This window comes from Centrocercus urophasianus, unplaced genomic scaffold (genome assembly GCF_019232065.1).
Source record: "Centrocercus urophasianus isolate 14NV4802_14NV808 unplaced genomic scaffold, USGS_Curo_1.0 seq_63, whole genome shotgun sequence".
NCBI lineage: Eukaryota > Metazoa > Chordata > Aves > Galliformes > Phasianidae > Centrocercus > Centrocercus urophasianus.
The window spans coordinates 646,462-663,549 of NW_024885233.1; the positions used below are offsets into that span (position 1 = coordinate 646,462).

Genomic DNA, 17,088 nt, shown 5'->3' on the forward strand with positions numbered 1-17,088 from the left:
CTTGTGATTCTAGACATCTGTGTCTTCTGGTTTGTGTTGTTGTTTGTTTTTTTTTTTTTTTTAACTCCCATCATGTATTAGGGCCCAGTCTAGCATTTATCTGCAGGCAGTTTGTTAAACAAAGGAAGTAAAAGCTCCCCTGTGTGTGACTACTGTCATGTTTTTTCATACACATACATATTTTATATAACAAAAATGGAAGAGGTGCCTTTAGAATAAGGATGTAACTACTGCTAGCTCTAGGTACAGAGGAAAAATAGTGGGGTTTAGGGGCAACTGCGTTTTGACTGGAGCCATGTCAGTCTAAGTTGTAGTGTCCTTTTCTTCCTATTCTTCAAAAGGAACAAGCAAAGGAGAAGGATTTTACTGACCTGTGCCAACACTTGGAAGCTGGGTGGCAGAAGAGTTTAATATGAAATCCACAGCTCAGTGCCATGTTTCTCTATTTCTGGCTAACCCTAATGGTTGTAGTTAACACAGACTATCCTAACTTGGAAGGGACTGATTGGGTCACATTGGAGTTCAGGGCTCATGGTTTCACGCTGCACAGCTGCCTGTGGAAATACACAAATGTTTGCTATTTTTCTAGCAGTGAAAACACGACTGTTAGAAACACCCAATGGTTTGTCTGAGGTAAATGCTGTGTGAGAACCAACCCAAACGTGACCAAAGTTCCACACAGCCATGCTTTTTCAGCTGTTGCAGCCACCCTCACAGGTGCTATTTTTAAAAACTTAACTCCTAATGCAGAGCATCTCTTAGTGACAATGTATGATTCGAAAATCTCAATAACTCCATAGAAAAGAGAAAAAAAAAAACATTGCAACCATTAATTCTCCAAAGTGAGCCTGCTCACTGAGGTGCTGGGATTGTTTTGGAGCTCCCTCAGCCTGCTTTTGCAAATATTTCTCCAGGTTCCCATCGAGGGCTAGGCAAGCCTAAATCCGCCCCTTTGGCTTGTAAAAAAGGACTTTGGAGGCTGTTGCTTCATACGCGGGTTTCTGAGAGCCCGCTGTACAGCCGCTCCCCGCTCACGGCACTTCCCGCCCAGCGGGAGGCGGGCCCCGGGCGGCCCCAAGCGGCGGGAGGGAGGCACGGGGCTGAAAGCCGTTCCTGCAGCGGGCCGGTAGCCAGCGTTGGTGTGCAGCCTGTGAGGTGAAAAAAAATAATAAAAAAGAAATAGGTGGGTAAAAAAAGGAAAATATAGGGGGGAAAAAAAACCTTGCCGACGAGGATGGGATTCGAACCCACGCGTGCAGAGCACAATGGATTAGCAGTCCATCGCCTTAACCACTCGGCCACCTCGTCACGGGAGCTCTTGCTGTCGCAGAGCCTATAAGAAACTGCGGCAATGGGTCCTGGCATTGTCTCCCATTCACTTTGCTCTGCGAGATGGCGCCAGCCGTCCTTTCGTGGGAAGAAGGCAGAGTGAGGTGACAGCTCAAAACAGAATGGCTTCGCCCCGGCTGGGTGCTGTTGAGTCGCCAGCCTCACTGCACCGAGTGCGGTGGACACCAGTGAAGGCTAACGGCTAAATGGCAGGCAGCGAGCTGACAGCGAGGAGGCCGCCATGTTGTACGGAGCGCTGGGGGGCGCAATGCTGTACGGCGCTGCCGCCAGGACGGCAGTTTGGCGCGGCGCGCAAGCGCGGCGGTTAGATTCGAATTGCAAGGCGGCAGTAGCGGTTCAGCCCCATGGGCGCTGAGGGGCCGGGAGTCAGCGGCGGAGAGCGGCCGTGAGTGGTGAGTGAGAGCGGCTGAGCAGCGGGGGAAAGGCGTGAAGAAGCCGGGGGGAGCTCAGGACTGCCTAAAGTGGGAGCCGTTGGGGCGAGGTGGAGAGGGCTGAGGAGATCTGGGCGCGCTCGGAGCTGGGGCGGCCTCGCTGGAGACGGAGGGAGCCTCGCTAAAACCGCCCGATGGATGGGTGGGCTCGTGGCTAGCCCCGGTGGGTTCACGCTGATGTAAGCGGTAGTGGAGTGGCAGTTGGAATCTCTCTGGGATTGTCAACCTTCTCCTCAGTGGCAGAGGGAGGAGAAAAGCAATTGTGGCCCTGTGGGATGTCCACCTGGATCGCAGGCCTCATGGCAGCAGGCCCTGAAAGCCAGGGCTCCCTGGATGTGAACCTAGTACCTCTTTTGTGCTAATTACCATGCAAAAATAAAACAAGGAGTGAATAAACTTGCTTTCAACAAATCAGCTTTCTGTGTACCAGTCAAATGTCACTATGGGAGGCCTTTCTCTTACTCTTATTTATTACACTTTCATACTTATGCTGTCTTCAGAATGCTGTTTGTTTTCCTGTTTACGTGAACAGAAGTTTGCTGTGAAAGCAATCCTTTAGTTAAGTGTGCCTTTGAGCAAACTGGCATTTCTGAAAAAATAGATTTGTTGAACCAATGAGGTTGGAGAAGACACCTAATAGCACCAAGTCCAACCACCAACCCACTCCCACTATGCCCAATGACCACATTCTTCAGTGCCACAACTCTATATTTCTTGAATACCCACACGGATGGTGATTCTTCCACCACCCTGGGCAGCCTGTGCTAGTGCCTCACCACTGTTTCTGAAAAGGAATGTTTCCTAATATCCAACTGAAACCTCCTCTGATGCAATATGAGGCCATCACCTCTTGTCCTGTCACTGTGAGTGAGGAGAAGAGTCTGACCTCCACTTTTCCGCAGCATAGCATTTTATGTGATTCAGTGTCTTGCTAAATCTAGTGCTCTTTTTCCCTACATAAAACTTAGTTTTGGCTTTGGAAATGAGAGTTGTTGGTCTCTGGTTTGAATGCTGCTGATGCAGAAGTGACTGTCTTGATGGAAAGCAAAGGGTGTTTATTACTGGGAGAATTTACCAATATTTATAAATACCTGACAGGAGAGTTCAAAGGAGCCAGACTTCTCTTAGCTTTGAAGAGACAAAGGGCAATGGGCACAAACAGGGCTACCAGAAATTTCACTTAAGCATGAGAAAAAAATGTAGCAAAGGTGGAACAGAAGAGTGGTTGAGTCTCCATCTTAGGAGACACTGAAAACTGGAGTAGGTAAGCTGTAGTTTTGAGCACATTGTTGGGCTGGATCATCTCCTGAGAGCTCTTTCTACCACCTCTGTGATTCTATGAAATGCAAAAGCTGGGCTGTTCTGTGCAGATCTCTCTATTGTAAAATATATATATATATATATTTACAGTTAACTTAATGCTTCCTTAATTAAGGGTTTTTCTGAAGAAGGAAGGCCAGTGATGTCCTGGGCTCCATCAGAAGAGGGGTGGCCAGCAGGGGCAGGGAGGTGATTGTCTCTCTTACTCTGCCCTTAAGAAGCCCCATCTGGAGTACTGTGTCCAGGTGTGGGGCACCCAGTATGGGAGAGATGTGGAACTGCTGGAGATGGTCCGGAGGAGAGCCACAAAGATGATCAGAGAACTGGCGCACCTTCTCTGTGAAGACAGGCTGAGGGAGCTGGGCTTGTTCAGCCTGGAGAATGCAGCGAGGACACCTCATTACAGCTTTCCAGTATTTAAAAGGGGATTATAAATAGGAGGGGAATCAGCTTTTTACAAGGGCAGAAAGTGATAGGACAAGGGGGAATGGTTTTAAGCTCGAGGAGGGAAGGTTTAGATTGGATGTCAGGGGGAAGTTCTTTACATAGAGAGTGAAGAGGTGCTGGAACAGGCTTCTCAGAGAGGTTGTGGATACTTTGTCCCTGCAGGTGTTCAAAACCAGGTTGGATAGGATCTTGGAAGCACTGCAGTGTGTATCAGAGCAAACTTTGTATTGTAGAAGCCTTGGTCGTATTTACCACCAATTACCATAATTTTAATTTTAAACAGAAGGATGCCTGGACAATAGCACTCATACTGTTGGCGCAGTTGATTTATAATATGATATACAATAGGCTTATACAATAGACTTATAATATACAATAAACATAGACTTGAGAGGCCTATTAAACATCAGTGAATTCCTGTCACTAAAGAAAGAGAGAAATTATACCAACTTACTGAGGCTAGTATCTGGGTTGTATGTAACATTCTTACTGTCATTCATTAATATTTTTGGATTTCAGTACTGTATTTTATAGGAGAAACACTTCTTGCAGAAATGGACAAAATTTATGTGGACTCTAACGTGGAGAAGTAAGTTGAAACTTCATAAGGATCTTATTGTCATTTAACTATAATCTTTTCGATGAAAAATGTTTCTTGAAGTGTACTTCAGCATTTAATGAATGAAAAGCTGTCCATCATGAAGAACTGCAAGTTTATTTGATCTGTGTAGGAAAGCTTGAGGAAATTTTATAGTAGTGGATTGTCTGGAGACTGTCCATGGGAACTGGAGCAGAATATGCTGAATTTTACAAGGTTTATTTCTGGAACTTAGTGCTGAAATGATCTGTTCCAAGCAAGCTTCTTTATGTAATATTGCAATTGTAAAAATAAAGGAGAATTTGAATTATTAACCTAGAATTTTGGCAGCTCTGTTCAAGAAATACATCTTGGTCTAGTTTGTGCATTAATATCTGTTTCTCTCTGTCTCCCTCCAGCGATAACACAGAGCACATCAGAGGAAAACGATTGTCCTCTGTGAGTAACTTAGTAAAGTGAGTGAGTGAGAGAGTGAATGAAGAAAGGGAAGCTGTAAAGAGAAATTGGTTTTCTCATCACAGCCTGAAGGAAAAAAAACCAAAATCTAACGAAGACCCTATTAGATTTGTGATTGAAAGTTATGCTGGTGTTCATAGAAATATTCTACATCCAAGTAATCAGTTCACATAGCCTCCTGAAGAAGCAGTTCATTGCTGAATACATTACTGTTGTCATGAGCAACGTGACAGAAGGTCATGAAATTTCCACAGAAAGATTTGCAAGTGAAACCATGGATTTACCAGGTAATTTTCTGAGTGGAAGTGAATGCATTTAATATTCAGAAGACAGTTCACCCACTCTCTTCTCAAAATAAATACTTAAATATGTTGTTCAGAAATGAAAACTGTGTGAGCTATGTCCATGGTTATGAATTCACAATTTTTTGCAAATTCTTTGGTCAACTATATATCAGTTGTTTTTCTATGTCTTTCAATGTATTTTATACATCTTTTTATGTCTGAATTTCCTTTCTAAATCTTAATTACAATTGGAGATTTATATGCTTATTTGAAGTTTATTTACTTAGGATTGTTTTATTTCCAAATTAATTCCCAAAGATGTGAAGCATTAACTGTGGAATGTTAAGACAGAGAATAAAATGGCTGCATATTTCAGTAAGACCTACCTATGTACATTTTCTTCTATAAAAGGTATTAAACTATGCTTCTACCTGCTTTTTTCAGTCCTGCTGCACTTATTTCACAACACAAGATCCAACATCGTGCCTTTATCTCTCTTGTTTTTCCATTATTATCTTGTGTTGCCTGAGACCTCTGCCCTGTTAATTCATTCACCAGGCAATCTCTTCATCTTATACAAAGTGCTTAGCGGGGTGTTCATAGCTTAAGACTGCTCCTGCAGTCTCATAAAGATGTATACCTCCAACTGAATTCCTGAATGTAGTGCTATGGTGAGAAGCAGGGTCAGAGTCTGGTCCAAATGCCCAATCGAGTGAATTGTAGGTTCTGTAGGGTAATTCAAGGTAGTTTGATTGTGTGTAAGTGATGCCTTGAACTGCTTGTACACCAGTTGTGATTAAAGCTCTCATTTACTTGTTGCTTAGTCCTTTTGTAGTAGTGAGGGCTAATTTTCTCAACTACTATACTTTCTTTTAGATATTAAAGGCTCCACGAAATCCTCTTGATGATCTAGGAAATGGGAATGAACTCACTCAGGTACATCTATTCAGTCCTCTTTTTCTGATGTTAAGATCTTCAGTTTGCTCCTCAATTTATTCTTGATCAAACTTTCACTAGAATGACATAGATGTAAAAAGTCCTGCAATAACTGCTGTGGAGGGTGATGTTAGGAGTAATAAGTATTACAATAAATCCATTCAGTTTTTCTTTTATTTTACATCAGAATATTTATTCTGTCAAGTGGGGTGAAATAACCAGAAATTATTAGGTAGAACTCGCTTCTGCTATAGTCTTCTTGACTTGAAGTTTGATCTGTTAGAACAATAACTGGTAAAATCAGTGAGGTGAGATCTCTTGAGACCGCTGCTGCAGTGCTGTAGTTTTTCAATTCTTGGGACAGAAAACAAAATAAATCCTGCAACTCTCGTACTAAACAATGTGGCATTTTTTCCATAGTTCATCACATATTATTCCAAGCAAAAAGCTTGTAAACTGGTATTCTGCTGCTTCTGTCTAACCAAGCAGTTAGCACGCCTCTTGTGAGGTGGGTGTCTCTGTGTAAAGAGGAGGGAAACTGAAGAACTGTAAGTTGTTTAAGGATGTTGGCAAATAGCCATTGTATTTGTTAGGCCTTAAGTGTCCAACCCTTTGGCTTGCCTAAACTGCAATGAGTGAAGAATTGTCTTGGGCTACATGTATGTAAGTTGCTCTGAAAGTAATGCCTCCCATTTATTTCTATGGAAACTACAGTAGGAACAAAGAGCACAATAACACTATTTGGTGGAGCAAATTCTCAGCTACAAAAACACTGTTTTTCATCATAGCCACCACCATTAGCTGTGCATTTTTGCCAGCAATGAATGAGAACTGCATGTTGTATTTGTAAAAATCAAACAAAACACCGGCATCAGCACAAGTGACCCACTCTGTTGCCACTGCTAAAACACACCAGCCGAAGCCTCTCTGTGGTCACAACCACTGTTGGATATCCCATAAACATTCAGTAAGCATCAATGGATGTTGACAGATGCCATGAAAGTCTGATAAAGAAATATTATCAGATTTTTGAGTAGAATGTCTGATTACAACACTAGACATTCCTTTTGAAAATTTGCAGGTAATGTTTATATCAACTGAAAAAGTAGTTGCTCATATAAATTTTTTTTTTTTTGGCCATCTTAAAACATATTCTCAAATTTCTTTATCAAAACAGAAAGCAAGGCTGCATATTCTGTGCTGTTCAGAGCATTGCGTTTAGCCACTGTATCAAAATGCACACAATTATTTGCTGTCTCTTGAGTCAGTGTTGCACAGCAATGCTCTTCCCCTTCCCTGGTTTCAATCAGCGCAGTGTTAATAGCACACAGAGGATTGGTTTGTTACTGGGCGATGGGTGTGTACCAGGGGGCCACTTGTGCTGAAGAGCTGTTTCCTTTATAGCGTTGGGGCAGATGATGGGCCACATGCAGGTCATGAGTTGGACATGCTTGTGTTAGGTTACTTGATTTTTTTTTTAATTTCAGGTTGTTGTTGTGAATCTGTATTATTCTGACTTATGGTATAAGAATTGTTCTCTATAATCAAACTGTCATGTTCTTTATTGACAGGATCTCAACATAGAAAAACGTAGGAAAAGTTCCCGACGTGTCAGCTTTGCCGACACCATAAAGTAAGTTTGATCTGAAGGATGCAGATTTACATCTTTCATTTAAGAATAAGGCTAAAGACAGTAATCTGCCATCACCTAAAACTGCTGTTTGCATACCTTTGTGTGCATTCAGTATAGAAAATTAGTGACTGTTTTTTTACTGAGTTGATACTGAGCCTTAAGAGAGCAATTATTCATTTTTTCTTCCTAGCTAGAAAAAAATGGTTGGGTGACTTTCATATATTCAGGAAATTCTACTTTTCATTAACCTTATGGAAAGTGTGGCTGGATTCAATTAGCTAATGTCTAGATTTCAGAAGGTACCATGTGGGAAAAGATTGAAATTAGAGCTGATTTAAAGAAAAGAACAAACAAACAACAAAAACTAAAAAACTTTTTTTCCTGTGCATCAAAACTGATGGTCTTGTTTTCAAAAACTCTTTTTTGTTCTTAGCTGCAGGGTCTTCCATCGAGATCTTAAGAATAATGCAGCAGAAAGAGAAAATGAAGGTAAAACTCCTTTCATTTCTGATGAATTTCCCAGACTTAGCAACAAGATTACAGCCCAGAATTTATGTATTCAGGCTTGTCAGTCACAGATAGGGAACAATATGGTCTGCTGTTTATAATGGACAGGATAACAACCCATTGGTTACTAGCATTGTTGGACCTGTTAGCTCAGAGAAGGAATTACTCTATTTTTAGACAACAGGCAGCTAGAACAAAATCTGCTTCAGTGATTTAGATTAAAAGAAGACTGTGAAGAATGTCACATGAAGAATGTCAAAGATTACCTAGTAAAAATCTGAAAAGCTAATGCATTTTCAAGTACTTTGCTTGCCTGGGTTTTTGACACGATAAAAAGGAACATCAAGGGTGAGAGCTTCAGAACATTCTATTCTATTAAGTTTACTTTTGTCTCTCAATGTTTTGATCCCATTTCTCACTTTAATATGTTTAATTTTCATATTTTTAGCAGAAGATATGGAAAATCATGTCCTGCTTAATCAGTGAGTATGTGGAAAAATGTTCCACAAATGCTCTGTCCTGCGAATACATCTCTTCACGTGGCATGAAACCATCAGAACATCAGTCCTCAAAGAAACAGACAAATGCAGTGTGCTTATTTAGATATAAAATTGCTCAGTGCTTTTGTCTGGTTAAAGAAGTTGTATAAGAAGGATATGGCCGTTTTGGCCATTCATGTAGAGATTTCTGAGAATTTGAATTGTGTCTTGAAACTGCTTCTGTTCCAGGCCAATTGCTTGGGAATATCTCTCAGGAGAGACCTATCAGAGTCCACAATTCATAGACATCTTTTTGGATATTTATTACTGTAATTCTTCACTCAAAGGTGGATAGTGTTGTCTGATATCAAAGTTATTATCTAGATAAAATAAAATTATGAGATTTTGAAAGTTATATTGACTTAATAACACATTTAGACTGTGCATGAAGGAAAATTTCTTATTTAAAACCTACAGCAAGGAAACAGCTTACTTGTAGTTAACAAATGCTTTTAAAGTTTTCAAAGCAGTATAGTTACATATGTGAACATGTGTGTAAATAAAAATCAATATTCTAGCTCAGGTTTCTTGGTCTTGACATAACAGTCAAGAAAACACTGAAGAGCAGAAGGTATTAAGTGTTAGACAAAAAGCCAACAAGTTTGTTGTTGTGCCTGGCTTTTGGTTTTACGGAGAAATGATTTCAGGCTTTAGGGGCACAACTTCCCTTTTTCAAAGAGAAAGGGATGACTGAAAGTGGAAGGTCTGAGTTAAATATGAAGTATTAATCTTGTCTCTTTTATTCTTTTTTTTTCCTTGTCACTGAGAAATTAGAATGCCAACTGTATGGTGGCTTGTGGCATGCTTGGAAATAAGAATCTCATGGAGGAGTAGTGTTGTAACTCAGGATACATTGAAAGCATATTTGTTATGTCTGATATCTGCTGCCCAGTCATGTATGAGCTATGCAACATAATTCTCTGCTTTTTAAGTTTATTGTTGAAACCACCCGTTTTACTATTTTTTTTTAACATACTTTTACCTAAATCACCTTTTGTAGAAATGAAGAACCTGAAGCTGTTCCATGTGAGATTACTGGTGAGTTTAAAAATAAATTTAATAGGAAAATAGCTATTTTTATTCCAGACTATTGATTAATTGTTAGTAGAATAATTTTAATATACCTAGAACAGTCTCCCTGTTGAAGATCACTATTGCTTTATAGGGCTTTGCTCCATAAGGCTGTTTACAAGTGTAATATTTTGGAAGTAAGAATAGACATACTACATGTTCAGAGCAGTACTGAAAATATTTCTCAGGTTGTATTTGGCTTTAATTGCACTCACTCGCAAAGCGATGCTTGTATGATGAGTGCACAGATCTTCAATTCAGTTGATTAAAATAATAAATAGAATAAAATAATAAATAATAAATAAAATTAAAAAAACACAGTATTTGCTTTTCTTTTAACAGGCATGAACACTTTGCTTCATGCCCCTATCCAGTCATCAGTGCAGCAGACTGAGGTATGTGAATTTTATTTCTTCAGTGCTGAAAATACACACAGATATAGTGTCCAAAGTATGTTACAATAATTTGTGTAGTTAAGATGAAAGATGTATTACAGCTGTCTAAAAAATAAATCCTTGAATTCACATAAAATTCATCTGAAGCATAATCTGTATTTTGAAGTATTTTCCCAATCTGATGGGCATTATACTACACTATTGATAACTTCTGTTTCTAAAATCACTAGGTATATTTCAATACCTGAGCTAATTCTTACATTCTTTTCACACCTTATCTAAGAATATGTAAAGGAGCTTATGTTTCAGATAGGTCTGATTATAAATATTTTTCATATATTTCTCTCTGCTTAAAGTTTTTTTTTCCTTCCTTGAGTAGTATACACAAACACACTGTCTTTTTCCCACTGTTAAAAAACTTTAGAAAAATTGCAGTGAGTGACACAAAAAGGCATCTGAAATTCTTCATCTGACTGAAGTGATAACAGAAAATGTCTAGTGAAGACATTCAGAGGCACAAAGATCCTGAGCTGTGTTATACGTTATTGTTGGTTCATGGCACTATTGAACAGTTTTCCTTAGTGCAATGGCTTCTGACTTTCATGCTTAATTTAAATTTAAGTAAATGTCTTCTCTCTTGTGAAAGAATGCTTATATAAAAAAAAAAAGTGATTAAAGTCTAGTTTTGATTAAAAAATGTGTACCATGAGCCTATAAGGGTCGTAGTTAGGTAATGCATATGGTTGTGCTTTTTCTAATATATTTTATTTCTTGCACTGATAAAATAGCATATGTAATTTTAAAAAGTTGTTCTTAATATATATATCCATTATGTTTGATGAAACACAGTATAACCTTTCTACTGGCCAGTTTTTGTCCACAGCTTTAAAATTGTAAATCTTTTCTATTAAGGAGACTAAAATCATAGTCAGGGTGGAAGTCTTATAAAAAAAAATTCCAACTTGGTGCTGCTGCTCTGGGAAATGTGCATGATAAACTGGACAGGGGTTTTATTTGCAGTTGTCCAGGAGGAAAAGGACAGAAACCACATCATAGAGTGATAGAAAATATTGATTGAAAAGGCTCAGTTCCATGCTTAGAAGAATTTCATGTGTCTGAATAGGAAATTTTGTCCAACAGAAAGCTGAGGTGCATCGTTTCAAGAAATGCCATTTAAAATATGTAAAAATATATAAAATATGGGCTCTAATAATTTGTAGTGAAGTTGTCCTCCTTTTCTTACATGTGTTATTACTTGCTGAGAAGGACTAAAATCTTTTTTTATTTAAAAAACAACAAATGACAAAACAAAGCAAAACAAAAAACTGTAGAGATAGAACCGTAGTCTTACAACTGTATTAGTTTATTTTTGTTTTAAATAGAGTAAGCTGTTGTGTCATTTGTTGCAAGCACCAATAGCAACCAGTAGCTGTCATTTGTTGTCTTTTTTCAGTGCCATGATGTGGACAATGCTATTCCAAGAACAGATAGGCCTGATACAACACTCATCTTCTCAGACGAAAATGAAATGGATATGACAACTAGTCACACTGCAGTGATTGCACGTAACCTGAATAACAGTGAAACTGCCAAAACTGAAAAAATAGATATTGTATCATTTCTGGCCGAGTTAAACTCTATCAACAGAAAGGCAGAAAAAAGCAAAGATTTTCATTTTTCCTTTGCTGGAGACCGTTTTTGCCCATCTTTTGAACAGAAGGAAGATGCTGCTACAAGAAAGAAAATAAATTCTAATGATTTTTTTATGAACTCAAATGAAAAAGCACTTAATCCTATTGAAGGACCTGAAAAAGAGAACATTTTTTTTGTCCCTTCACAAGTTTCAGAAAACATGGCACAATCATCGTATGTATGTTCCCATGAACAGCTAGCCACCTGCAATGTAACAAAAATATTTGGAGAGCAAGATGATGGAATGGAAATGACAAAATGCCAGGCATCTGATATTCAAAATATGCATTCTGGTCTTTGTGAGATTCCGACAGAGCAGTTACCATCTGCAGATGTTACTCAGGCATTTGCAGATGATGAAATGGATATGACAACTAATCACACTGCAAAAATGCATTTTCCCTTTGCCGTTGTAAGTAATCAAAATTTAAACTTCAAAAAGGATTTCTCGTCCTTGGAGCTAGATAACTACTCTGTCCTAAAGAGAACATCTCACAAGAAAGAGGAGACCAGAACACTGTCTTCCATCCCAGGATCAGTTTTTTCTGAGACTGTCTTCCGAGATGATAAAACCATTGTTTTTTCTCAATGTGATGACATGAAAATTACTGGGAATTACAGAGATGTAGTCTATAATGCAAGTACCAAAGGAATGAACAGTGCATGTTATAAGGCTTTTGAAAAACCAGTTAGCAGAAATTTGTTGCTAGTAGAAAGAAGATATCCAGTAAATAGTGACTATACAAGAAGTCTGTCTTTAGATGATAGAACTTCTCTGTCACATAAGAATAGTGCACGTGAACTATCTTTAGGCTCGGATGGACAAAATGAAAGAGTAATCCAAGATCACAGTACTGCTTCATTGAACGCTGGTTTCAATTCATGTTCAAATTCAGTGTCTACTGGTTCCTCTAAGGGTAGGCTTCAGGACAGACTAACAAACTCCCTACTTGTTTCACAAGGTGAGAAAACTGCAATATTTTCAAGAACAGATGTGGACTTGACTAAAAATTGTGTTGGCAAGGGTGATAGAAGGGATACTGAAAGTGAATCCCCTGGAATGTCCAGCTCTATCACTAGCAAACCGCTTTTTCTTGATATTAGGTCTGTATCTTCCAATTTAAGGGAGCAGGAAAAAATGGAAATAACTAAATGTCATGCAGTTGTCAGTGGTGATCAAAGCATTGGGATAACCACAGAAGCAAAACAAATGAATTGTAAAATAATTCCGAGTAAGAACCAGAACAATAATTTTAGTGATGCTGCATGTCCTTTGGATAGGGACAAGGAAAATCTTGAGGCAATTGGTATTGATGTGTGTATTAGAAGAAGCCAGGCTATAGAAATGAGTGCTAAAGGTGTTGAGGTGGTAACAGTCAATAGGATGCTTGGAAAAACAGACTTTCAGGCTAGTAGTCTGACTTCCTGTGCAAATAGCATGTATTCATTCCAGGAGCAAAAGAGGGAAGTCTCTGAAAATACTGTCACTGACAAATATGCATTCACGTGTTTGCAAAATGAAAAAGTTTATGTATCTCAGCCTTTGGGAAATAAACTTATGAATTCTTCAGTTTCCTGCGCAAATGACAAAAGAGACGTGTTTTCAGATGATGAAAACATGGATATAACCAAAGCTCATTCTTTGGCTGTTACTCCTATTAATATAGAACAAGAAAATGAGAATTCTCACATTCAAAATAATGTAAAAGCCAAGCAGCTGCAAAACCAGACCTTCCAGTTTTCTGATAGTTCTGGCATAGATCATACAAGTCAAGCTGCTGCAATAGAATGTGAAGATGTCAAAGTGAGCTCAAAGAAAGAAACTGTTGCTCATTTAGCTCCAAGTGGTTTCTTTGTTTCCAGTAATGAGCTTGCTCCCTCTGGAAATAAAAGAGACACACAACCTGGAAAAATATTGGGAATAATCTCAGATTGCCAAAACACTGACAGGCATGAGAAAACGCATCCTATGATGGTAGTAAACAATGTATCATCAACTGCAGAAGATTTTGAGAGAAATTTTTTGATCAGTAAAACAGTTTCTTTAGAAAGGGGTTTTAATCATCCTCGGTCAGGTGATGACCTACGTTTGAAGGGTGTTGAAGAGAGGTCACTAGCCAGCAATTCTAAAGAACTTAAGGGAAGTTCCCAGTTGCCTTCCTTTTTGGAAAAGTCAGTTGTATTTCCCTCTGGTGAAAACATGGACTTGACTGAAAACTGTGCAGTAGCGGCTCCTGATCAAAACATCTGTACTCTTTTCCCAGGAAGAAAGGCAGCACAAGGACATATTGAAGATAAAAGTAAAATATCCTTAAAAAAAGAGGTAATGATGACAAACAATCAGGAGCAGCCTGAGTGTGATATGTACACCTTGGTATCTGATAAGAAAATGTTAACTGTGAATGGTATAAAGCATTTGCTTTCTGTAGATGAGAAAACTACCATCTTTTCAGAAGATGCTAATATGGACATCACTGGAAATCATACAGCTTCAGCAGACAAAACAATTTTGCAACCTGAAACTTTGAACAATGACATACCCTTCATTTCTGAAGATAAAACTTCTGTTTTTACAAAAAACAATGACATGGAAATAAGTAGGCTTGATTCTGTTGCAGCTGATAATTCTATGGAAAAGGCTGCATTTCAAGGGATACTTAGCAGAACTAATGGAACTAGAAGGAAAAGCTTGAAGGGAACAATAGGGGAAAAGACTGTTTTATTTTCACTGAGTGAGAATAATGACATGAACATCACAGAGGGACTTACAGCAGCAATAAGCCATGAAATTGTCTCACAAAATGAGGTAGGGCTTCCTTCTCCATCTTCAGCTCGTCCTGTTACAACTGTTACATTCACAAGTAACCAGGCTGAAACAGACATTAAGTCTTGCTCTGCTAATAAAATTACTGTAAAAGTTGCATGTGATGATGCGTTGATCTCGGATAAAATTGTTGGACAGGAAGTTCCTTCAAACAGAGAAGCTACTACGTTTGCTATGGATGATATGGAAATCACTAAAGCCCATAATGTATCTTTAAAAGAAAATCTTCTGCAAATTAGGCAACCCAATCAATCTGTTCCTTTAACTTCCTCAGTTATGTTTACAAGTGACTCGGCTGACATGGAGATAACTGAGTATCACCCTGTGGATGGGAGATTTGAAAGGGATTTATGTGAGAATAGATTAAATCTGCCCACACAGGTTGTACAGGAGGCTCTTTCAGGTAGCAAAACAGTCATTTTTCCTTTGGCTGAGAATATGGACATTACTAAAACTCATGATGTATTAAGTGGTAAGATCGGTGTATGGAATAGAAGGTCCATTCCAGCCATTTCTGCAGTTCCTGCTGATAAGACCATTGTTTTTTGCCACAACCAGGATGATATGGAAATAACTTCATCAAATACTATTGCTGTTAATAACAATACTGAAGGATCTGAGAATCAAGAAGCGTCACATAAAAGCACTCAACAACCAGACTTGTATAGTGTGTCATCATCCTCTTGCAGAGATGAAATGGATTCTCTGCAAATAAAAGACCTGAATGGCGGGGATCATAAAATATCTAATACTAAGCCCTCAATTCCTTCTGCTTCATCCCCCTCAGCGTCACCTACTGAGAAAGGACCTATCAAAGTCCACAATACCAGATCTGGCACAATACCAGATTCCACTTATTCTGTCTCAATCCCAAAAGATGCTTTGGATGTCCAGGCTCTACAGGATCTTGGCCTTTCCACAGAAAATTCAATTCCTATAAACAACGAGCAGGATATTTTACATCCAGGAGCAAAGAAATCAAGGAGAGTATCTTTAAAGCTGCGAGGTAATGACCCCTTGGACTGCAGTGAAGAAAGTGAAGTTGTAGTATCCCATGTTTTTCTTCCTGCTCAGCACTCAGATTCTTTGGAGGGTCCTCCAGGTGCACTTAGTACTCAGAGAAATCAAGTATTGAAAGATGATTCATCTAGACATGAAGATCTAGCTACAGATTTGGCTGTGGATGGAGCAGGCATTGTTCCAGTTTCTATCAAAGAATCAGAGGAAAATGTGCTGTCAGCTGAAGGAGAGGCAACAGAATTCCAAATAAATTCTGAACAAACTAAGCATCTTTCAGTCAGTGATAGTCTGAGAGACCCAATAGATCTTGTGCCTAAATTATCAGGTATTTTAAATATTTGTTCAAAACTGGAAAATATTAGAAGGAAATCTGTAGTTGTTTCTGAAACTGTTCTTTCTGACCACTTGCTGAAGTCACCAACTCAGCCAGAGGATACCTTGAGATTAGGAAAAAATAGCATAGATGAACAAAGATTATGTTATGCCAAAGAGCAAGAAAATGCATGTCTTGAATCTGGAACTGCTCCCATAGATGCAGATGTAGGTGTGGCACTTACGGACAAGTATAAAAGAAGTGTCTCTCTAGGTATCTTTCAGCCTAAACTACCGAACAGAAAAAATCCTTCTGTTTCTAGTGTGCAAGACATAAATGTGAAATCTTCAGGCAAAGTAGAATCACCAGTTCCAGAAGTAAATCTGAACACCATTAAAGCTCCAGGTTATGACAACTCTAGTAGGCAGAACTTCAGCCCTTCTCAGTTTATAGCAGAAGAATTTCTTCCTGTCTGCCCAGAAGAAATGGATTCAAATGATTCTGTAAGCTCTGAATTTGTGGAAGAAGCTTGCAATAACGGAAACAAAAGAGAAATCTCCCACAATGAAAAGATTCAAGTTGAAGAGACAAAAAGTTGCAACAATGCAAAAAGAGCTTTGAAATATGTTAAGGAGGATCTTCAAAGTCTAAAGAAGCTCAAGATGGATGAAATCGTGGTCGATGGGACTTCCCAAGACTTGCAGGTAAGTCTGATCATTCATTACTGGGATGTGCTTAACAGTAACAGCACTTTTATTTGTATGCTCAGGTGTGTATAGATCTGTTGGTAGGGTTTTTTGTTGCTCTTTATCACCAGTTTACTGTAATTTTGCAATGCCTTCCCCAGTGTTTCTCATTGTTCTGTGAAACTGGAATGATGAGATCAATGTGTGCAGTTTTCCTGATCCACGACAAGCATTAAGGGCAATGTCAGTTTTTAATCACTCCATAGAATTCTATCAAGCCTTTCTCAAATAAGTATTCTTAGTCATCTGTACTAAACTACAGCATGAGTTGCTAAGGGATTGAGAAGATCTGAACAAATATGGAATGCCTATCTGAGCTTAAGAATTAGTTTGTGCATCATCATTAGAAACATTTTAGCTCAGAAAACTGCAAGAGTGGGCTGTGCTGGCTACTGCTTTGATTGAAAAACAAATGAAGGATTTTGGAACATCATTTCCTATATGCCATGGTAAGAAATAGCTTGAGTAGTCATATGCTGGTTTTTCATGCTGATTAAGTGTGAAATGGGCAGATATCAAAAATAAT

General features: G+C 38.8%; 1 protein-coding gene and 1 non-coding gene across 2 annotated transcripts in view; one reads left to right on the forward strand and one right to left on the reverse strand.

Annotated features, from left to right (window-relative positions):
- Window positions 1-1,226: 1,226 nt before the first annotated feature.
- Window positions 1,227-1,308, reverse strand: TRNAS-GCU. The gene has a single exon. It is a non-coding gene; the product is annotated as a tRNA-Ser (tRNA).
- Window positions 1,309-1,597: 289 nt separating this feature from the next.
- The window catches only part of KNL1 (kinetochore scaffold 1), a 28,800-nt gene continuing 13,309 nt past the window's right edge, over window positions 1,598-17,088 (forward strand). The window contains 10 exon segments of the mRNA XM_042836806.1: window positions 1,598-1,742; window positions 4,068-4,137; window positions 4,545-4,584; window positions 5,763-5,822; window positions 7,394-7,455; window positions 7,889-7,944; window positions 8,411-8,444; window positions 9,502-9,539; window positions 9,915-9,967; window positions 11,421-16,520. Coding sequence (XP_042692740.1) covers window positions 1,598-1,742; window positions 4,068-4,137; window positions 4,545-4,584; window positions 5,763-5,822; window positions 7,394-7,455; window positions 7,889-7,944; window positions 8,411-8,444; window positions 9,502-9,539; window positions 9,915-9,967; window positions 11,421-16,520 — 5,658 coding nt within the window.